The sequence below is a fragment of the Pelodiscus sinensis genome, chromosome 15 (assembly GCF_049634645.1).
Source record: "Pelodiscus sinensis isolate JC-2024 chromosome 15, ASM4963464v1, whole genome shotgun sequence".
In the NCBI taxonomy this organism is placed as follows: Eukaryota; Metazoa; Chordata; order Testudines; family Trionychidae; genus Pelodiscus; species Pelodiscus sinensis.
The window spans coordinates 8,496,601-8,519,795 of record NC_134725.1 but is presented as its reverse complement, the minus strand read 5'-3'; the positions used below and the strand labels follow the sequence as shown (position 1 = coordinate 8,519,795).

The 23,195-nt window shown below is 46.3% G+C and overlaps 2 protein-coding genes across 4 annotated transcripts in view; one reads left to right on the top strand and one right to left on the bottom strand.

The window, feature by feature from the left end:
* Positions 1–2,034: 2,034 nt before the first annotated feature.
* The window catches only part of C15H12orf43 (chromosome 15 C12orf43 homolog), a 31,430-nt gene continuing 10,269 nt past the window's right edge, over positions 2,035–23,195 (bottom strand). For both annotated transcript variants that reach the window (XM_075898069.1, XM_075898065.1), the window contains one exon: positions 2,035–2,501. In XM_075898069.1, coding sequence (XP_075754184.1) covers positions 2,063–2,501 — 439 coding nt within the window. In that variant the 3' untranslated portion in view covers positions 2,035–2,062. The remainder of the gene's footprint in view (positions 2,502–23,195) is intronic.
* HNF1A (HNF1 homeobox A) lies at positions 3,528–22,242 on the top strand. 2 transcript variants are annotated; one of them, XM_025180409.2, is made up of 11 exons: positions 3,528–3,622; positions 4,294–4,700; positions 12,351–12,550; positions 13,423–13,609; positions 14,254–14,492; positions 16,029–16,186; positions 18,660–18,861; positions 20,060–20,251; positions 20,529–20,650; positions 21,003–21,144; positions 22,104–22,242. In XM_025180409.2, exons 2-11 carry the CDS (start codon positions 4,366–4,368, stop codon positions 22,229–22,231), a joined length of 1,905 nt encoding a protein of 634 aa, XP_025036194.2. In that variant the 5' UTR covers positions 3,528–3,622; positions 4,294–4,365; the 3' UTR covers positions 22,232–22,242. The 2 variants fall into 2 exon arrangements, with proteins under 2 accessions (XP_025036194.2, XP_075754179.1); XM_075898064.1 differs by lacking the exon at positions 4,294–4,700 and having other exon boundaries at positions 3,553–3,622.

Sequence of the window (23,195 nt, the reverse complement as noted above, 5' to 3'; positions counted from 1 at the left end):
TCTGCGGGCTTCTGGGGGTGGAAGCTCTCCTGCAGCCCCCCAATTGCCCCCTCTCCCCAGATGGCAGCCTGCGGCAAGTGCAGCCGGGCTGATGGCCGAGTGGTGTGATGTGCCCAGTGTGGCCAGTGCCCAGTACTCCGGGCAATCCAAGCCAGGTCTGCTTTGCAAGCGGAGCACCCCTTAGAACTGTCTGTCCGGGGTGGGGGTCGGGACCCTTTAAGCGCAGCCCTCAGCTAGCCTGAGACAGCATCTCCACGCTCTATGTCCTCCTCTGATGCCCTGCCGGCACTGCTTCCGGCCATCCTTAAGCCCTGTTCAGGGTCCACTCAATGTGGACTTGCTAGTTCGAATTAGCAAAACGCTAATTCAAAGGGTTCAGAAGGCAGGAGGGGAATCAGGGCTAGGGCAGGGGAGCTGGGCTCAGGAGTGCAGACTCTGGATGGCACTTACCTACAGCTGCTCTCAGAAGCAGAAGCGACTCCCCACCCAGCTCCTATACAAAGGCGCTGGCAGGAGGCTCTGTGCGCTGCCCGTTTGAAGGTGCTGCCTCCCACAGTTCTATTGGCCACATTCCCAGCCAATGAGAGTGGCGGGGCAGTGGTTGGGGCAGGAAGGATTTTTCCCATAGGTCAGATGAGGCGTAACTATGTCCGTGTTCTGCCCACCTCTGCAGTATGTCACTTCCCAGGATTATCTGGATATATGTAATTTAATCATTTTCCTGCCATGATGTACCTTTCTATTCTCTGTAGCACAAAAGCCTAGATTTCTATGGAAGCTAACAGCACCATCCTTACCCATATGTAGAATACACAGTTGCATGGGGCACTTGAAAATTTGGGGCACCACTGGGTCTTTATATCCACCATCCACCTCTTCTTATCCCTATTCTGTGGCTCTGCTTCCTTCAGAGGCGATCTAGTTCCGGGCTACTCAACTTTGGAAGCCCCGTGGGCCACAAAGACGCTCACAGCACATGCCGAAGGCCTCAGCTTAAGTGTGGTTGCCTATACATGCAAATATATGCAAATAGCTTCTGTCACACTGACAGGCATGAATACAAAGATTAAGACAAGACTACACAACACTCAAGACTCCATTTAAGTCAGTTCTGCTGATATGAATAAAATGCAGTATTACTCCATTTCTACCCATCTGACAGCACTTTTAATGAGCAATGACAGTCTAGGAATTTAACTACTAAAACACAGATCAACAGAAGACCATTATATTGACAACTATTTTGTTTTGGCTCCCTCCTGTGGGCCACATGTTGAGCCCCACATAAACCCAAACGGCACCAAGGGCTGCAAACAAACAGGCCACGTGTGGAGTAGCCCTGATCTAGTTAATTAAGAAGTGAAACACCTTTCAGAAGAATGTTCTATCTGTGAAAGAGACATTTCAATTGGTAATGAAGCCATTTAATAGGCATTTGCCAATCCCCAGTAAATACTGTCAGTTTCTGAATTTATGTGTGTTACTCTACAGGGCCTTGGTTTAAACATTGCTTTAAAAATGTCATTGGTGTGTCTCTCAAGATTGTAAAATCACATCTCTAAAAAATCATCCTCCTTCCTCCCCTGTGCTGTTGTTGGGCAAAAGGACACCAGATTAACAGTGCTGCATAAGGCCCCATACACCCTAAGGATGTCCCTGGATCCTAATGCTTTGATCACATTTTTGTGGGTGGGTTTAGTGTGTGGGTGCTAGTCAGTGGTCTGTGATAGACAGGCAGCCAGACTAAGTCCCTTCCGACCTTAAACTCTAAGAAATTATTTCAGGTTTTAGATAAAATGTAACCACGTGCAAAAAAAATTCTCATTTTTAACCTGAAGGAGTCCTTTTGATGAATGTTCTGTATTTTTCTACGTACAAAGAGAAAGCACGTACCTTCATACCAAATCAGTACTGTAATTTAAATAAAATAATTACTTCTCTATTTTTTGCTAAATAAATGATGAACCCCTTAGATCAGATAGAAATGTTAGATGTCTCCCTCTAAAATCTTCCACCCACAGAATGCAAACTTCCTTTCTCTAGATTCTGTCCAATCTGCTATTTATTTTTGTTGTATGCTTGAGAGACAACAAATACAAACATTCTTAAAGTAAAAATTCACATTCAGTCTGAATGATTTATTTAAGATTAAGGAAACCACCACATTAAGGAAAGAACAGCGATAAGAGCACAACGTGCAGGAATCTCCAATGTAACATGCTGCAGCAACTCTGGGACCACTGTGGCTCTTGTCTCCGCACAGCATGTTCCTAGAATCATAAAGGTGCAGCACACAGAAAACAAAGGGTGGCAGTTTCGTAGCTGTATGCATCACAGCTGGCTTTTGTAATGAAAATGAAAGTTTTCCAAACTTACAACTAAGGCTCAGACTACTGACTGGTGAATGTGAGGCTGGGTTCCAAGATGTCCAGTGTGCCACATTCACTTCTCTCTTCTGCACTGTGCCAAGAGGAGGAGGTGCTCTCTGGAGCAGAATCCATCTGAAACAAAGGAAAACCATTAGTGAAAATCCCTGCTGAGGGGCTGAGCCAGCAATCCACTGATAATCTGTTGTTAGGAGCAGCCCTAGGAGTTTTGCTGGTCAGGGCAGAAAAATCTTTCTACAGTGGCCAGAGGAAACAAACACCATTAAAACAGATGGCCAATCAGCAGAATGGAGTAAAATAGCCACCAAAACCCTGGGTAAGGGCAACCATCTTCCTGGCCCATCCCCCCTACAAGTGGCCCTGCTTGTTGTGTTGTCATCATAGGGATCCAGTTTGACGAGGAGCTTTGTCTTTTGCTGACTCAACAAGCATGAACTCTATGGAATGAAGCTTGGGAAGCCCCCAAAGGGAAGGGAGAGTCTAAGGTCACAGTGTAGCAGCATCTTTTGCCAGTCCTTGGGCTGTGCAGGAAGCTCCATCCAGCCTTCCTCAGCTTGGGCCTTAGAGGAGAGCCTATAAATGGGGGGCAGTTGTGTGATGGAGTGACTCTATAGAGAACCCTCAGTAAAACATTATTGTCAAAATTTTCCCCTCTCTGATCCCGCACAGGAAACAACCATCACTTCCCGATTGAGATGGTACAAGCTATAAAATCAACATTGGGAAATTAGACTATTACAAGTTGATCATTTTAGATACACCTTGTTAGCCAGTCAGAGTAGACACGTTAACTCCCAGATGTGGAGATGAAAAGGGACAGCGACTTATCTGACTTCCAGTACAAGAGTGGCCAGAGAGTTTGGCCAAGTGATTCCTGCATCAAGCCTATATCTTTTGGGATTAATTAGCACAAGTCGTTTAAGAAAGATCCAACAGTTAGGAGTAGCTCCCTAAAGCAGGTTAGTTTCAACAGGGACAGAAGTACAGTGTTGATAAATGAAGTCACTGTGGGTGGCACTCATAGGGAGAGGAGGAGCAATTGTACGCAAGCCAGGAACCTCTAGCCGTGCACCAATACCCAGAACACAGCTTGCATGTTTATTTTGTTTGCCTACTTAGATTATAAATTCAATGAGGCAGGCCCCATGTCCCCTTTATAAAGTGAGCACATTCTCTGAGCACTCAGCAAATGAATAATAAAGGCAGTAGGTTATGAAGAAGACAAATGGGGACAGGTAAGTGTCAATATGGGGAACTGGCTCAGATACCATGTAGTGCCTCTGCATGTACCACAAAGTCAATGGGAGCCCTCTGGGAGATCTGGGAATATGAGAGTAAGTCCAGAGGTTGTACTTGATGCTTGGGGTGCACACAGCACAGATTGGCTGAGCTGCTGAAGCTGCTAATTCCCAACTCAAAGGGTTTTGTGGGGCTGAGCCTCATGCTTTTGGCTCCTGGAGCGTATCCCTGTTCTTGACTTAAGCCAATAGGGCCAAGAACCAGTCAGACACCTCAGCTCACGTTCTTGTTCCATTTTCTTTCCGTTTCTCTCTTCTGTCTGTCTCCCATCCTGGCTTTTTCCCTGGCCATTGCTTTTGCTCTCCTTCTCTCTTCTTCCTCCCTACCCTTCCCCCTCCCCCGCTCTCTGCACTTTGTGAACTGCTGCTGCAGTGCTGAAGTCCAAAGTTCAGTAACTTGCTAAGCACACGGATAAATATGAACCTTGGAGAATTTACACTGCTCCAATGTAAACAGATAGCCAAGGGTCCCTTTATCAGCACTGGCTCAGGACAGTCGTGGGGGGTCTAAGTGGCTCACTTTTATATTTTGTTTTTTTTTTGGGGGGGTGCAAAGGCGGGAGTCTGTGCCATTCCCACTCCACTGACAGTGGGTCGTGTTACCTCAGGAACATGGTGTAGGGAAGGCTGACGGCAGAACGTTCTGAAACTCAAATCCAACGGATACCAGACTGAAGACCATGGTCTCTAAGCTGAGTCATCTTCAGGTGGAGCTGCTAGGAGCACTGCTGGAGTCAGGGCTAACCAAGGAGACCCTGATCAAAGCGCTCGGGGAAGTGGACCCCTACAACCTCCAGAGTGAAAGCCAGCGAGCCATCAATGCCATTCAGGCCGAGAAAGGGGAGCCCTGTGCTGAAATCCCTCATCTTCCCAACGGGATGGAGGAATCCAGAATGTCCGAAGAGGAAACCTCTGATGATGGGGAGGAATTCACCCCTCCAATAATGAAGGAGCTGGAAAACCTGAGTCCAGAGGAGGCTGCTCACCAGAAGGCTGTGGTGGAGAGACTCTTACAGTAAGGACATGGCTTTCCTTTCCCCTTCTTGTCCTTCATTTATTTTTTTCACCCTCTTTCCTTCACCTCTTCCATGAAATGCCTTGATGTTCACAGCTGATCAGAAATTCTCCCCATCAGTGCCAGCCCCCAAACCTTCCTGAACTGACAAGGTTCATGTTCCTTTATAATGTACACACAAAGAGCCACACAGCCCGATCACATATTAAAATTGATCCTCTCATCTGGGAAACAAGGACTTCAAAAAGGGAGGTGCACAAGTTCTGTCTCATTAGCTGCATGCCCGTTTTTTCAGAATCCACCATTTCAGTTGTTAGGAAAATATAAATAAAAAGGAAGCGTGCAAATATCTGGGTGGCATACTAACCGCCATCATGGAGCGTGGGACTTTTCACCACAGGAAGGAAAAATATTCCTAAGTTCTCTTGCCATTTTTACCAAGATGTACATTTTTATTTTACTGATGTTAGCTAGAGTCAAGTATTTGTAAGACTGCTGATCTTCATGCGTTTGTGCATGTAAGACTCTCATTGATTGCAATGGGAATTTCAGATGCATGCCAAACTGACTGGCAATCCAAGTTAATATTATCCAATGCTTTTTAGCCTCCATCTCCCATCATGAACACTGAACACTGACAAGCCTGCGAGCTAAAGACTATTTTATGAGTTGCCTTAACATGCAATTATTTGTTCTTAAAAGTTTGAGCTCCCTGAACCAATAACGCCCGGTAAGTCCACAGACAGAACCAGAATTGTGCTCCTGCAATTCCGACTCAGCGACATGAATCTAAGAGATTCCGATGGGTAGTCTGCATGAGCAAGGATTTAAGATCTTGCCCTTCAAACCCACCTAACACAATCTCAGATGTCTGCCCTGAAGCTGCTCTCCAAGATTAGGAGCAAACAGGAGGCACAGGGTGACTACAATGTCCTGGAAAATCAAACTGCTACTCACAATCTTTTCTGGGAAAATTAAATTCTAGTCAGAGGCTCTCTCAGCTTTGTACCCACTCCTTTTTATGGGGAAAGGATATTAATACCAAAAAAAAAACCCTTCACCCACAACAAAAAGTACATACAAAACCCCAGCAGTAGACCGAAGATGTAGATATAGCACAGTACTTAAAAGTTAGTATTCACTGTAACATTAAGAGGATATGGTTCTATTGCCTGGCCTCTAGAGAGTCTGGGCAGATTTGGAACGGATCACATTACAGGAGCTTAAGGAAGAAAATACACTGGCTCTTACCTGAGATGAAAGATGCTCCCTATAATTCAGTCTTCTTTTCCATTCAGTTCCATCCATCCAGTCTCCTTTCACTGCCCTGCCTTTTCTATCCGTCCCTCTTCCTCCTTCTGATACCCCTACTGTTCCCAACTCCCCTGTCCTGTATCGGTTTTCCTTTGGTCCTCCTTTCCTATTCTTCCCCTTCTCCTGTCTCTCATCACCCTATTTCTAAGTCTGTCTGTCTCTGTGTGTCTCTCTCTTTTACATTGTTCTTCTCTGTCTCCTCTCCCTCTTCTCCCTAAGCCTGAGTACAGATCCTGGGGCAGTTGGAGCGCCAGTTGCACCGGGCGGGCCCTGGCTAGTTACTAATTATCCAATGGCTTTATTATTTCTCTTTTGTCTTATAAATTTATAAACGAAAAGACCCTGATAAGCTTTTTGATCATTAACTTCTGATGATTTATCAGGTGCCTCTCCATAGAGAAAACCATGGAAGTCAGAAGCTCTTGGCTTTAGCCCCTGTTTAATGAAGGGATGAAGGAGGAATTAAACACCATCTATTAAGCTCTGGTAAAGAGAATTTCACAACTGGGGGGAATTCCTGTTCTGGAGCTGGTGATCCAGTGTGGTCCTTTACCACCGTAACTCCCTTCACGTTGGCATAAACTCTGGTTTCTGATCTTTACCATCTTCCCAGTAGCCCTGTGTGGTTGCTGTTGGTTTCAACACAGAACTAATTTCTATCCCCCATTTCTACAGCCATGCTTTGCACGTCTTCAGCATTTTCTAGTGGAGGATCTCAAAACTCCTTATGAAAAGGGAAATTGAGAAATCATCCTCGTTTACACGAGTTAACTGAGGCACAGAGTGCTTAATTGCCTTACTCATGGTTACATGGGAAGTTGGTGGAAGGGCTAGGAATAGAACCAGAATCTTTTGGAACCTGGTCCTGTGTCTTAACCACAAGGGAGGAAGCATATTGATGCAAACCCATGAGACATTTCTGAAATGGGGGCAGCAAGTAGACAGGTCTGATAAGAATCTCTGCTATTTTCTACAATTTTTAAAAGTGATTGTGTATTTTGGGAAATAAATAAAAAACCTCTTCTGGGTCGATATCAGAGACTGATAATAGGCAAGTGATGGCTGACAACCTTTCAGGAAAGAAATCTTCTTTTAATAAAAGAAGGTCTGATGGGTATGTTCTTAAAATAAATAAAATAATGTTTTGTATTGTATATAAATAATGCAGGTGTTAAAATGCCTCAATTCACTCACCAACAGAACAGGACTGGAAGGAAGGTAACAAGTCAATAAATGTATATACTATAGTTGTGCAAAATGGTGGATTATAGAAATCACCTCCCACCAGATGAGGCACAAGGAAGGTGACCAGCACTGTTTTACCAGACACAATGGCTGCAGAACAGAGCTTCTGTGTTTGTAAATTCATGGTTGCTGAAATATCGGAGCACACCATTTTGTGGTTTTCGAATACATAGGACGAACCAAGGCACTTTGAAAGCACAGAAACCTCTTCCCATGTTATTAGTACTTTTCGGACTATTATGGTAGACTACATCTTACTCAAAAAATTGTCTCATGGACACCATCTCTTTCTGTTCATGGTCACACTAATTTACTTGCCTACATGGGAAAGTCACCCAGAAAAGTGTTTAATGTATTTCTGTGCTTTTGATGTAGAGATGTACTGCCTGGGAACAAGGAGAAAAGGCACAGCATGACCAGTAACCTTTCTGCAGACCATTAGTATGTGCACTTTGAACCACACTAGAGATTCTGCAAAGCACAGTTTGTGAAACACTGTATTACACTGAGTACATCTGGTATGGAAGTAATTTCCCTTTATTACATAGCTCTAAGTTTACTTGCTAGAGTCCATTATCCTATGCCTCTACAAAATACTCTGAAAATACGGTACACAGGGAGGCTTCCTTAGTAAGGAACTAGGGTCCCCAGTCCTTCACCCACTACACCAAGAATCTCAGGACAGAGAAGAGGGATGGGATTTTCAAACATACCACAGTGATTCAGGAGTACAAGTCTCATTGCTCTTGCATGGGACTCACAGTCCTAATAATGTAGGTGCTTTTGAAAATGCCTCCGTTCACACCAACAAAGGACAGTGCTGGAGGTGTGGTAGCAAGTCAATAGTAAATGTATTCACTTGGGAGAGGGGAGACTATAGGGAAATTATTAGCTGTTCCTTATGGAGAAGAGAGAATACAGATTGTCTTTAGTGAGGGACAGGAGAAGGAGCAGACTTCAATTGGTGTGCAGCCAACGTCAGGGTAAGAGTTGCTGTAACCTGTGGGCAGGTGTAGCCATTTTTACCTCTGGGCAAAGGGTAAAATTCCATAGGGAAAGAGGGAGGTTGAGATAAGAAGATTTCCACTGGAGCCTGGGGAAGGGGCATATTTTCTGAAGAGGACAAAGGGGAATACGGAGGTAAAAGGCCCATCCCTTACCCCCAGGGAGAGCTGGTTTCTGAGGAGCCCTGCGATAAAGCTACAAGCACCCCTTCTATTTTAGCATATGATTGCATAGGCCAAACTAAGGCAAACCAAGCAAAATTCAAACAGAAAACAACCCTGCAGAGGCTAGTCTTACCTTCCCTGCTCACTGCCTACCTCAGGTCCAGTCTGTGCCTTGAAACCGGTGATAGTTGTCTAGCAGTCTTCAATAGAAAGGACTGGAGGGATGATCCTGAGCACTTCAGAGCTCTGGATCTCCCCTGAACTCATTTCCAGTTCAAAGCAGGACGAATTCAGAACCTGCATCCAAGAGATCATATCAGATCTTTTGCACCAGAGAATATGAAAAACAAGACTGTGCTGCCCTGGGAGCTGGAGGAGAATAAAGGAAAAACGATGGACAGAAAGACAAAATAAGGAGAAAAAAAGAGGGAATTTGAGAAGAAATATCGGGAAGAGGGAAGGAGAAGTTCCCCTGAATGTTACATCCCTAGCTCTCTGGATTGGGTTTTCTTTAATGCTAACAACTTGATATTTACTTTCCATTTAAATTTGAGATGTTGCTATAAATTATCAACTAGCCTCTTGTTCCCTTTGAGTTTATAACTAACTACCTGGGTTACTTATTGTTCAAGTAACAAAAGGGAGGTGAAAACGCCCTCAAAAAGCAACCTCACAACTGAGGAAAGGAGCAGCTGGAATGGAAGAGATAGGACCCATGTTCTAGAGGCTGTGGAGGGCCAGGGAGAGCGCTTATGCTCTGGGGACAAGGAGAAGCCAAAGGCAAGAAACAAGGACCTAGAAGATGGAAAGGAAAGAGTGGAAGTCTGTTAGCTGAGGACAGGGAAAATCTGGGGATAGACCCTACAGACTGGGAAGGCAATAGGGAGAGAGTCTGTACTGAAGGAAAAAATGCCAGCTCAAGTCAAAATGAGGCAGGAGGTGGTCAGACATTGAACAAGGTGGCAATCCCAACTCACTACATCATTGGGAGTTTTTCCCAAGATTAGGCCGGAGGTGAAAATCTCCATCTGAAGACAAGGGAAGTTTTGCCCACAGATGCAGGAATTTCACTCAGGTGTTGATGTACATGAAGGAGGCCTTTGCAGTGGCACTATGAGGATAAGTGATAGTCTATGAGGGTGTTCAGCTGATCTAGTACACAGCCAGCTCTACAATATAACATAAGATCATGAGGGATTTTGGCTTTGACCAGATATAAGGACGCAGTTACGCTTTCATCTATGCGACGCCATGAAACCTTCCTTTACACATATTAGGGGACATCTGTGCTGTGAACAGCTCCCAAGTGCAGATGCACTGGAATTGCAGATGCACCTTGCGGATGCATCTTGACCTTAGCACCCATCATGTTCTAAAGTGTCGAAGAGAATGACCTTCCCAATCCTTCTGACAAGGAGAATGGGGATCCAGATGGGGGGAGGGGGTAAATGGCTCAGAGGCCATGTGGGGAGGTAGTCAGTACATTACAAAGGCCTCCATGGATGTTCATGAATTCCCCTCCCTCTCTTCACTGACGGACCCGGAATCACGATTTGAAAGACAGTGAGCCTTGCCCATGAGCATCTATCCCTGTACAACAGAGTGCGGGGCCACTGCAAGGTCATTGGACACCTCTTTAAAGAAGCAACTACTGAGTTGCAAGCTGGATTCATGGAGGCGGAATGAAGTGAGACCCCAATAGGGAGATTAGTCCTTGTCTCAAGAGACAGTAGAGCAAATGCCAGCTGCTTAAAGCTCAGGAATGGGGAAAATAGGCTAGAGGGCTGTCCTAATGTGGGGGAGGGTGTCTTTGAAGAGAACAAGGGGAGAAGATGGAAAATGGAGCATTTTGGCACAATTCCGCCATTAGAGAGGAATATGTGGTGCCATTTTAGGAGTTTTATCTCAGCCTCCTGCCACACAAGCTGCAGTTGAGCTTGCTCCTTGGACCGTCTGGTTGCTGTGGAAGAGGCTGCAGCAGGAACAAAGATAAGGGTGTTTGCGCTGAGAGAACATATGCGGACTTTGTTCTCCTTATCACTTTTCAGCCTCCGACAACCCACAGAGTCAACAAAGCAGTGCGTGCTCAGGCTGCTCAACCTCCACTCCCCAACTGCCCTGCTGTATTTTTGCCATAATCCTGGGTATTTTTCTCTTATTCCTCCCACTTGTGACTGGCACTTGGAGATGATCTCAACGTTATACCATGTAGGGATCTCTTCCAGTCTAGTCAGTCTGTCAGGCATTTCACAGTAGAAAAACAGAGGGAGGTTCCATCCTACAGCTGCAAAGAAATCGGGCGTTTCTCAACCCAAGGGTTGTCCAGGCAGTGTTGTTTGGTTCTGAACAGCTTGGTTCAGAACTTCCACGTTTTACTGGGTTTCAGGTTCAGTCAAACCCCAACTACCCACTGAAATTCAATCACAATCCCTTAGTCAACCCCATGGTTACACAAATGTTCACAATCCCTTAGTCAGCCCCATGGTTCACAAATGTCCCCTTGCTGCTTACCTCCCCTTGATAAGTAGCCATATTAGTCTGTAACTTTAATAAAAACAAATAGTCCTATGGCACCTAAGAGACTAATAAATATATAGATAGTATCATGAGCTTTGGTGGGCAACACCCACTTTTTAAAATGAGAAGATCTACATCTGAGGAAGTGGGTGTTGCCCACAAAAGCTCATGACACTATCTATATATTTTTGTTAGTCTCTGGTGTCACAGGACTACTCGTTGTTTTCAGATGTTCAGGAACCTTAACAGACATTCTAATAAGCCCTATTGGGGATTTATAATTCACACACGGTTCTACTCTTCTTGGCTTGTACAGGGGAGTGGTTGGGACTGTAAAATAGAGGTTCATTTTTTTTTCTCTAAGAACATAGATGCAGAATGGAAAATTTGAAAGAGTAGGTGTACGGTTACTTATAGGTGTACATGTATAGTGCCAGATGTGCAAGGATATGTGGGTTAATGTTATGACTGGTATTCTGACTGGTTATGATACAGCATACAAAATACATCCTACCTGCCTCATCAAAGACAAAGCATAAACAGAGGATTCACTTATCTCATTGCTTCTGGTTAAGGATGTTAAGAAGCGGGTAATTGACTAATTGGGTACTTAATACAATTTGTATCGAATATAGGGTGTCCCCCCTATACATCGGTTCTGCACTAATGCTATCGACGCTTGCAGGAACGGTTGTGTTGTAAGACCTCACATTCCCCACTCTTACATAGCGGAAAGAAGACCAATTTTCAGAAATGGACGTCAGCTGCAGGAAAAAACATTCCCTGCTTTACGTCATTTTGCTATATATCCACGTTTTTTGGAACATATCTTGGCTGTATAGTGGCTGTATATCTTGGCTGTATAGTGGTGGCACCCTGTACACAATTAGTCAATAAACTGCAGAGCCGCAGAGGGCATAGGAGCAGGACCCAGCATGAGCTGGGACTCAGCAATCCCAGACTACTGCAGCTCTACCTTTTAAGTGTAGTAAGACCTATACTTAAAAGGCAGAGAGCTGCAGCGCAGGTGGCTCCCACAGCCAGCACAAGCCAGGGCTGAGCAGTTCCAGCTTGTGCCAACTCCAAGGCCCCTGCTCCCCTGTTCCCCTTTCCGCAGAGACGGTGCTGGGGGGATCCAGCTTTTAAGCTGCACCCCCTCACCACTGGCTCCTGCTTACCCCCACCCCTTTGCTGCCTCCGATACAGAGTTAGCAAGAGGGAGGGAGAACAACTAGTCGAATAGGGGCTAGTCAACTACTTGAATAGTTGCTTATATTCCTACTTCTGGTGCCCACACTTCATGCAAGAAGTCCTGGCTGACATTCCTGGAATGCCTTCTGTGGAACCTGGTTACAAAAGCATACGAGTTCTATCTTTAATGAGGTGCATTTTCTATTCTTTCTAGAGAAGATCCCTGGAGAGTAGCAAAGATGGTGAAATCCTACCTCCAGCAACACAACATCCCTCAAAGGGAGGTGGTAGATACCACGGGTCTGAATCAGTCTCATCTCTCACAGCACCTCAACAAAGGCACACCAATGAAGACTCAGAAGAGAGCTGCCCTCTACACTTGGTACGTCCGCAAGCAGCGAGAGGTGGCCCAGCGTAAGTACAACAGCAAATCTCTCCTAGCTTTAGTGTGCTATAGCTTCCACTATCCTCATCTGCAGGATGGAAGTCAGGGGAACAGGGTCCTTTCTAGCGGTAAGACTAGACAAGTCCATGTCACCATTCAGCAAGGGTGGCCAAACTGCACAAAGCAATCTGCAGCCGGGCACATCTTTAAAGGTGAAGGAGCAGGCAATAGCACTCATCTAGCCGTATATCAAAGTGGAGGCAGTGACTTGGACCAAGAGGGAGCACTACATAATGAACTGCATCTATGTAAGCACACAGCACAGCGGATCACAGCACTGATAGTCCCCAGGACTGTCAGCACCAGAAAACAGTTCTCTGCAATTTCAGCTCAAGAAGTAATTCCATTAGTCATAAGTAAGTAGCAGGCCGGTAACTCTGGGGTATCCTCTTTCACACATACTAAGCCAGTGTGTTACAGAAATACATGCTTAAAGTGATAGCCTTGCAACCTCTACTGCCATATGAACAAATGTGGCTGTAATCTGTTTAATTTTATACATATTAGGTGGGACTCTAGTATAATTAATAACTTGGCCTTTGGTTGGGCCTAAAGGATTGGACACTACTTGAGCTACGGCCATGCTCCTGCCTGCTCCTTTTGCTTGTTTGGTTTCACTGCTTCATGCTGGGAATACATGCCGTATGTCTGACACAGGGACATATGGTGCAATCTTATCCATTTTAGGTAAATATAGAGCTTTACTTCAATCCTATCTAGCTTTTGCATCTGCATTTGTTTCACGCTGAGTGTGGATCAGCTGCTCTGAGCCAGCTGAATTCCAAGCAAGGCAATGGTACAGAAACATCAAGCCAAGCCCCTTGCCCATTTGTGTTTCCAGAGTTCACACATGCTGGCCAGGGACTCATGGCAGAGGAGTCCATGGGAGATGATCTGCCCACCAAGAAAGGGAGAAGAAACCGCTTTAAGTGGGGTCCTGCCTCACAGCAGATCCTATTCCAAGCTTACGAGAGACAGAAGAACCCGAGCAAGGAGGAGAGAGAGGCCCTGGTGGAGGAGTGCAACAGGTGAAGGAGAGTCTCCACTGTTGATGCAGGAAGGGAAAGAGAAAGGGGTGGAATGGGGCTTTGTGTGCTTTCGCTCTACTGCTGGAGGCCATGCTCTGCTCTGCACGAGGGCAATGGAGTAGTAGTGGATTGAGATCTCCTCTGGTTCTTACTTTGAGATACAATTTGAAAAACCCAGTGCAGGAAAAATCCCAATACGCAGACAAGAGCAAGAGAATGATTGGCTGAGTCAGCTATAGAACAAGCTTCTAGCATAGAGCTCTCACCGCCTGTTTCCAGTCCTGGGATTCAAGAAAACTCTGCCTCGCTACCTACAGTACAGAACAGCCTGTTCACCCCGCTCTGAGCCAGAGGACCATGCATAATGGCATGCATACTGACACCAAAGTCATGCATGCACCACACCCCCACGTAGACCTTTGGCTCTTCAGCATGCACTCCCCCCTCTCCCTGTGAGTGTACCATCAAGGGCTTGCCGGGAAGACCCAGCCTGATCACAGGAGGCCCCACAGGAGGGATTAGCTGGTTAGGGAGGGTGATCAATCATTCAACAGTGCTCCAGCTCACCCAACAGAGTAGAATGAAAGTGTTTCCTACTGCAGCCCGGAGATCAAAGCAGCCCTTCCTGTGCTCTTTCCTGACAGGGCAGAATGCATTCAGCGTGGCGTCTCCCCTTCCCAGGCCCAAGGTCTGGGCTCAAACCTGGTCACAGAAGTGAGAGTTTATAACTGGTTTGCCAACCGTAGGAAGGAGGAGGCCTTCCGGCACAAGCTAGCCATGGATACCTACAGCGGGCCGCAGTCCAGCTCTGCACCCCCGCTGACCTCTCACAACACTTCCTCCCTCCAGCCCCCATCCGCTCTCTCGCCAAGCAAAGTCCACGGTGAGTACTGACTACAAAGGGGGAGTTTGGAAACAGGAGACTGGTGAGTCTGCCAGTTCAGGCACCAAGACCATTCGAAGTCTGCCTCTTTCAGAAGTTGACCCGTGGATGGGAGAGCCAAGCTGATGTGGGGTTTACACAAGATGAGTGTGTCAATCAGGGCCACTCAACTTTGGAATCCCTAGGAGCCAGAATGATACTCACAGCACATGCTGAAGGCTGCTACTTAAGTGTGGCTGCATATACATGCAAATATATATGCAAAAATGTGCAAATAGCTTGTTTCACACAATGCCCTGGTGCTCCCGGCACCTCCTCCCTGGGGGCTAGAAACACCGACACCCTGGACCCGTCTGTTCCAGCCATCCCGTCCGCTTATGTCTTTCAATGCTCACCCCGCCTGGGAGACGCCTCGCCGTTGTGGAGCGTGTTCCCAGTGGAGGCCACGTTCAAAGGATCTCACCCACGCAAACCCAAACTGCACCGGGGGCTGCAAACAAATGGCAGCATGTTGAGTATCCCTGGTGTAGATGATGAATGGTAGTTTAATGGTGGAGATTCCATCAACCCTCTGGGTGTGTCTACACTGCAAAGTTATTTCGGAATAACGACCGTTATTCCGAAATAGCTATGCGAGCATCTACACAGCAATTCCGTTATTTCAAAATAATTTCGAAATAATGGATGGCTTATTCCGACTTCTGTAAACCTCATTCTATGAAGAATAATGCCTATTCTGAAATAGCTATTTGGAAATAAGGCGTGTAGACACTCCACTGCTGCTATTTTGAAATAGCCCCTCACCAGGGCCATTCTAAGTCATTTCTCTGAGGGCTCTAAATTGAGATAGCACGTCTACATTAGGGAAGCCTGCCTCGGACTCATGTTGAGGTGTCCCTGCAAGTGTAGACGTGCTATTTTGGAATAACTATTCCAGAATAGCTAATCGGGAATAGCTTATTCTGCAATAACTGTGCAGTGTAGACATTGCCTCTCAGAGTAAGAGATTGGTAGCAATTTCCCTTGACACAACAGAGCAGAGAAGGCCCAACACTTAGAAGGAAGAATTCCCCCAAAGGAAGGATTTGGCTCTATTGGTGAGGCGAGGGAAGCCCAAGGCTGAATGAACGTGGAAGACTGAGTTTACCACTTGCTCTTGGGAGGAGGCTATCACCCGGACTCCCTTCCTTTCTATATTTTCTCCCAGGAGGAATTTCTAGTCAAGTGAGCTAGACAACTAGCTCCCCACAGGGATACGCAGCCCTGCACAGCCAGCTCATTAGGAGGTGACTTGTCCAAGGCCACCCAGCAAGCTACTGGGAGGATTAAAATGCTACTGTGTTCTTGGTTTCCAAATACCAGGCTCGGTCCAGTCGGCCCCTCAGCTCTGAAACAGCACCAGTGAAAGAGGGAGAGCTGCCTCAGTGCACCTGCCATTTCTAAGGCAAATGCCTAGAAAGGGAATTGAATTGCTTGTCCTACTTTACTAGAACAGCCTCAGAGGTGGAGATTCATGACTCTCCTTTTCCGACACAGGCATGAGGTACAACCAGCAGCCGGCCAGTGAGGCAGAGTCTTCCAGCAGCAATCACCATGGGAACAGCTCCTTGGTGACCACCCAAACAATTCTTCATCAGGTCTCTCCCCCTGGACTGGAGCCAAGCCAGAACCTATTGAGCACAGACACAAAGCTGGTGAGTGACATACACCCTAGTCCTGGTGGCTCCACGGTGTCAGGGAATCAAAGTGGGATGCCCGGGTTGGCAGAGGCCAATATTCAGAAGCGATATTTTCCAGAATGTTAATGCCCACAGCAGTATGCAGTCCAAAAACATTCTCACACCTTGTCACCTAGGGGTGGGAGTGGGTACTGGGAGGATGAAGACTGAGTAGGACTACCCCACTGAGTTATTGGCAAAACAGTATGATGCACCTTTCGGTAGGAAAACAGGGGCCAAGATATTCAATGACACACCTGTCCTTAACCTCCCCATCCGAAAAGGTCTGTCCCTCTCCCACTGATCAGATTCCTTCCATTACCTCTCACTTTTGATTCAACTCCACACTCGAACAAATAGTCCCACTGGATTCTTTTCAGCTAACAAAACAGGGATGGACCGTTACCTGTCCTGACCCATTTGTAAGAGTTAGGTACAATAGACCCAGCGTGCATAGAATTCCTACCGATAGATTTTGTGCAATAAATCTGTATTGTACCAGCCTACTGATCTTGAAGCTAATCTCCTTTGGATGGCTTTCGTTAACAAAGCTTACTCCCATGTGGTTTGTATCGCTACATTAAGATTATATGATTGATCATTTTTGGCTGTTTTCCACAGTTCCCTTGAATTATATGCTACATAGAAAACCTGTTAGCAAGAGGTTTGTATTGGTCTATAGTTGTCCTAGGCTAGGGCAAAGTCTAATTCATGAATCCACTTAAAATCTTTATAGTCATCCAGTCACTCGGCTGATTTTCTAGTCACTCCACAAATTCTTGAAAACCTCCTTTCACTGCTGTGTACAAAAAGGGACCAACCATTTACCCTCTTGCTCCTTACTTGTTTCAAATTCCATGCAAATGTTTATGTTTTAAAAATTCCAATGCTTTATATAAATATATATCAAGTGCTTGGCTCTGGCAGCTTAACACTTGATACCTCTATAGCACTTTTAAACTAGGGACCTTATGTGGTTTACAGACTACAACCCTCAGACTCACTAGAGGGTAGATATGAATTATGAAGCTCATCAGAATAAGAAAACTGAGGCACAGGCAGGTTAAGTGACTTGATCAAGGTCACAAATTCAGTCAGTGACATAACCAAGTATAGCACTGAAAGTCCCGCTCTACCCTCAAGCTTTGTGGTTCTTAAACTTTTGCACTAGTGATGCCATTCACACAGCAAACCTACTTTATAAATTGCAAACACTTTTTAAATATTTAAAACTATTATAAATACTGGAGGCAAAGCAAGGTTTGGGGGGTGAAGACTGACAGTCGCAAGCTCACCCCCCCATATAATAACCTTGTGATTCTTTTGAGCGGTCACAACCCCCAGTTTAAGAAACCTTTCTTGCGAGACATGCACCCTCTCTCTGTAACAAGCAGCTTGGGAATAATGCATACTAGAATTTACACCCCTTTAGTCTGTACTATCATACAGCGTAGAGAAGCCATAAGAAAGGAAGGACTCAGGATTGTTCTCTTCTGCTCTATAACTGACTTGTAAAATCACTGAGCCTCTCTCTGTGGGTATGTCTAGACTACAGGGTTTTTTCGAAAAAAGTGGCCTTTTTTCCAAAAAAACTTCCCCTGCATCTAGACTGCCACCAGGTTCTTTCAGAAGTAAATCGAAAGAATGCAGCAGTTTTTCGATCGAAGAAAACCTCATTTTATGAGGAATAACATCTTTTTTCAAAAGTGCTCTTTTGAAAAAAGGCATTATTGAACGCGAACTGTGCTTTTTCAAAAGAGAGCATCCAGACTGTCTTGGGTGCTGTCTTTTGAAAAGCAGCTCACTTTTTTGAAAGAGGCTTGTAGTCTAGACATACCCTCTGTGGCTCATTTTTCAAACTCTAAAACAAACTTCATATCTACCTTCTAATGGGGTTGTGAAGGTTAAAGTTTGTAAAGCCCTTTGAAGTTCCTAGTTACAAAGTGCTAAACAAGTGTAAGTGTTAGGCCGCTAAAGCTGAACATGTAAAAAAACCCACTTTGCAACTGTCTATATATAAAAATGTACATGGAATTTAATAAGATGTAGCAGCAATGGGGTAAATGGATGGACCTCTGTACCTCATTTTTCCCTCCCTAATGTTAACTGAGAATAATATTTCCCTCTATGGGATCAAAGGCTAATTTCACAGATATTTGTAAAAGCGCTTTGAGATTCTCAGATGGGAGGAGACTGATGAGGGCAAGGTGCTATTGTTAATACCCTCAGAGCATTCTTTAATGGTTAATCAATCAGCATGAAAGGAAGCATACAAACTGTACTCAGCTAAATGAAGTCCCTTCCAAACTGTCAGTAATGGGAAGTGGGAGGGAGGAGGAAGGGAAGAGAGAGTGGTGGTGGATCAGAGATTGGAACTTTAAAAATCCTCACCAAGCTACAGCTGTTGCAGATGGCATTTTCACAGATTTTTTTTCTCCCTCCTGCATAGATCTCTGCTCATGGAGGATCGCTCCCTCCTGTCAGCACCCTAACTGCTCTGCACAGCCTAGAGCAAAATCCACACACACTGAGCCAGCAAACCCAAAATCTAATCATGGCATCACTGCCTGGTGTAATGGCAATTGGAGCTGGTGAAACCTCTTCCCTGGGACCAGCATTCACCAACACAGGGGCATCTACCCTGGTAATAGGTAAGCTATTAACCATAGGTGCAAAGTGGAGGGCTCATCATGGTTTGTATCCCACAGAAAGGAAAAAACAACTCTATGATCGTTATAATTGTCTCATTTCCTGAGCCAAAAGCTTGGAAGCTGCAGGGAGAATACATGACTGGGGGAGTCAGTCACAAATGGGGGGGGGGGACTATCAGAAGCTCCCTGGATGCATTAGGACTTTGCACCATTCCACAGATTATGGGGCTACGTCTAGACTGGCCCCTTCTTCGGAAGAGGCATGCTAATTTCTAACTTTGGAATAGGGAAATCCGCGGGGGATTTAAACATCCCCCGCGGGATTTAAATAAACATGGCCGCCGCTTTTTTTCCGGCTTGGGGAAAAGCCGGAAAAGAGCGTCCAGACTGGCGCTTGCAAGTAGGAATAAGAGATCCTCCGGAAAAGGGCTTTATTCCGGAGGATCGTGCCAGTCTGGACGCTCTTTTCCGGCTTTTCCCCAAACCGGGAAAAAAGCGGCGGCCATGTTTATTTAAATCCCGCGGGGATATTTAAATCCCCTGCGGATTTCCCTATTCTGACTTGCCTGCTTTGCATGCCTCTTCCGAAGAAGGGGCCAATCTAGATGTAGCCTGGAAGTGTCTTGCTCCTCCTGAGGTTTACTAGTTTAAATTTCACAAGTGGGGAATGGGTGGCTAAGGAACTCAAGTAAAACATGTCATTGCTTCAAACCCAGCTACACAAAATGAACCCGTGATTCTCAATTCAGTTAATTGTGGCCAGTTACACATAGCATAAATGCCCCTCTTGCCACCAGTCTGAGCTGAGATTAAAATAATGCCTGCGCCATTACACTCCACTCACACTTTTAAAGAAGAATTACAGCAGACTGGAGCATAATTGCATTGTGTGACTGGTGGCTGAACAGGAAGCCTCAGCTCTGGCATGGTGCTTTTCTGCCCAAAATGTGACTAACTACTGTTGATAGACCTGGGCTTTCACGGACACCAAGTTCATCCACAAAACTGGATACGGCACAGTGGTAAAGCAGCTCCACCTACCTCAAAGAGTCCTTGCCCATATTACTGTGGTAGACCAGCCACAGCAATGAAGGCTGTTCCAGAATTTCTACAGACCCCGCTTTGGCAGGGTCTTGCCCTCCCAGTATGAGAGGAGATGAAACAAGGAATTGATTATATATTTGTTTTCGTTTTTCAGGCCTAGCCTCCACCCAAGCCCAGAGTGTTCCTGTGATAAACAGTATGGGAAGCAGCCTTACTACACTTCAGCCTGTCCAGTTCTCCCAACAGCTCCACCCATCTTACCAGCAGCCCATCATGCAGCAGGTCCAGAGCCACATAAATCAGAGCCCCTTCATGGCTACCATGGCCCAGCTACAAAGCCCCCATGGTAAGGGTTCAGACTGCATTTCCCCACCTCCACAGCCCCTTTTGCTTTAGAGGAGAGTTAGAACTTGTGGCCTCTAGGTTCGCAGTCCCAGGTAACGATCGAAAGAACAAAACAAGAGCGGAGGTGATTTCTCTGCTAGGTCCATGTCCCACCGGTGGCGGCGGAGAATCAGGACTGATAGACGGCAGTGTCGGTGCCAGTCTGGCTCAGCTCCTGTTCCTACTTACAGTTCTCAGAGCTCCAACACTGACCTGATCTGGTTTTCTTTCATTTCCAGCTCTCTACAGCCACAAGTCTGAAGTGGCCCAATATGCACATACTGGCCTTTTACCCCAGACCATGGTGATAACAGACACTGCAAATCTGAGTGCCCTGACTAACCTGACACCAACCAAACAGGTAACAGGGCAGGGAATGGTATATTGCACATGCCCTTATTCCCCTACTTAAATCTGCACAGCATCTTACTAAGCTAACTGCCTATGCCAGGAGAGCCTATCTGGCTCCCTGCTTGTGCCCCTCCAGCAGGACAATCTCCCTCACCCCATCGCCTTGACAATACCAGCTTGAACACTGAGAACATTAGGAGCCAGCTTCTCCGCTGCACTGCCAAGCAGCAATGAGTCTCCTTGGAAACAGGGCTTGCTTGCGGTTTCCAATCCAACTTGCCCATATAAGTCCCTATTAGAAGGCTTATATTACTGACCCGGGCAGACCTGTTTGAAAGCTCAGGAAACATTAATTTTCTCAGGTATTTACATCTGAATCAGAGACCCATACAGAGTCCGGGATCCACACGTCTGTGTCACAAACACCAACAATACATTTGCAGAACCAAGACACCGCCATTCAGCACCTTCAGCCGAGCCATCGCCTCACCCCAAGCCCAGCTGGTAAGGCCAATAAACTTCCATTTTATACGGTGCTTCCACCCCCACCCCACCCCCATTTGCCAATACCACTACCGTAGGGCACGAAATAGGATTCAGGACTTCCCACTCGGCAGCAGAACTCCAACCAGTTCCTGGGGGATGCAGAAAATGAAAACACGAACGGAAGCTGAAAAGCAGAGTCCACGGCAGGGATTGTTCAGCACTTCCAAAGTGAGGTGTGAGAGTGGAGATGGAGCCCCATGTGGAATTTGTAACATTGAAGGACACAGACAGGAATGGTGTCCCTGCACAGCCAAACCCATTGAAGGCATTCAGGGCTGGGAAGGTTGCGATTCCTTCAGGGACCGGATACAAAACAAAGCCTACCAACTCTGGGAGGATATTAGCAAGGGATCAGCTGGAGTGTCATTTTAATTCCGGGGGGGAAAAGGGGGTTGAACCCCATGCCACTTTGAGGACAGCTTTAGATCTGGGCACACAAGATTTTGAACACAACGTGGGAATAGGATAAAGGAGTGAAGACTTTTCTATATAAAGAGTCAGAGGGCAGCAAACCAGGGCATAAATTTAATCCACACTAGCCTGTTGTGCATTAAGGATCTGTGGGGAACCTGCAGCCGCACACTGGAAATTCCACACCCTGCGCTTTACTCTACACCTATTTCAAAAAAGCTAGGCCAAGGTACACTCTGGAACTTCTAGTACACTGCAGCAGGTTCCACTGGGATGCTTACTCTGCCACAAGATAGTGTGGGGTAGATTGGCACTCCAGTTTGCTGCAAGCTCAGTGTTTGCATGGAAAAGCCCTAATTCTTCAGTGATGACAGGAAGATATCAGACCTTAGTGTCTGAGAAGGAGAATGCTTCGATGCCACAGAGGAGGGAGGGAAGGAGCGCAGGGTGAGTTAGAGAAGGAACAGGTGAAGGAAGCTACCGTGCTAAACCTGCATGTTTTTAAGTCTCCTCTAGCAACCTGGTGCTCTACCAGAGCTCTGACTCGACCAACAGCCACAGCCACTTGCTGCCATCTACTCACAGCGTGATTGAGACCTTCATCCCCACACAGATGGCATCCTCCACTCAGTAACCATGGTGACTGGTTCACAAGCAACTGCCACAGCTGAGTCGTCAGGAGCAGCTCCATCTGTGCTCGTGGGTCACAGATCACAGCTGCCTTCCCACAGAGAAGAGTGTGTGCCGGGCTCAGAGGCCTCCAGCTCCTCCCCACTGCCTTACACCAAGTCTTCACCTCTCCCCCCATCCAACACAACATGGGAAGCTACAAACGGCCATCCAGGTAGTTGACAGAGAAGGACCGCATTGACACTGCCAAATGGAACAACGGCCATAAAAACTGAAGACTGCCAGCCAGGATAAGGGTTTGAACGGTCTATGGCAAAACTGCAAAGGGATAGCTTGGAATTTTCATTTTTAGCTGGGCTGCAAACATGTAAGCCTGCCACTGCAAGTCCTGCAAGGAAGAGCAGCACTGAGCTGCTGAAGGCAGGCGAGCACCGCTTAAATACCCCACCACTGCTGCAAACAAAGCTGATAGAAACTTGAGGGACGCAGCAGCTTTCCTTGGGGCAGACTGCATAAGAGCCTGAATACCAGCCAAGCAAGATAGAGATACTGAGAAACAGAGCCCAGGAAGCCATGAGAACTATCCTCATTAATTACATAACTACTCACTAGAAAACTTGCCATTTCTTTAACTAGAAAGGGACACTGTCAATTTGTTTAGGTCAGAAATAAGACCTATGCTTAAACAGCCCTGGCCTAGTGGAAAAGGCCTGAGTGTTTTCAATAATTCTACTTTGTTTTAAATTCAGAAGTTAAAGCTGAGGAGAAACAAATGTTTAGTTGTCCGCATCAGCAGGCTTAATTCTTGGCCTTTCACATCTCTTATAGCAGGGATGGGAAACCTCAGGCCCGGGGGCTGGATGAGGCCCCCATCCTAGCTGGATCCAGCCTCGAGGATCAGCACTAGGGAGCCTGCGCTGGCACTCCAGCCCCCCTGCCACCTACTCACAGGGCTGGAGCACATAAAA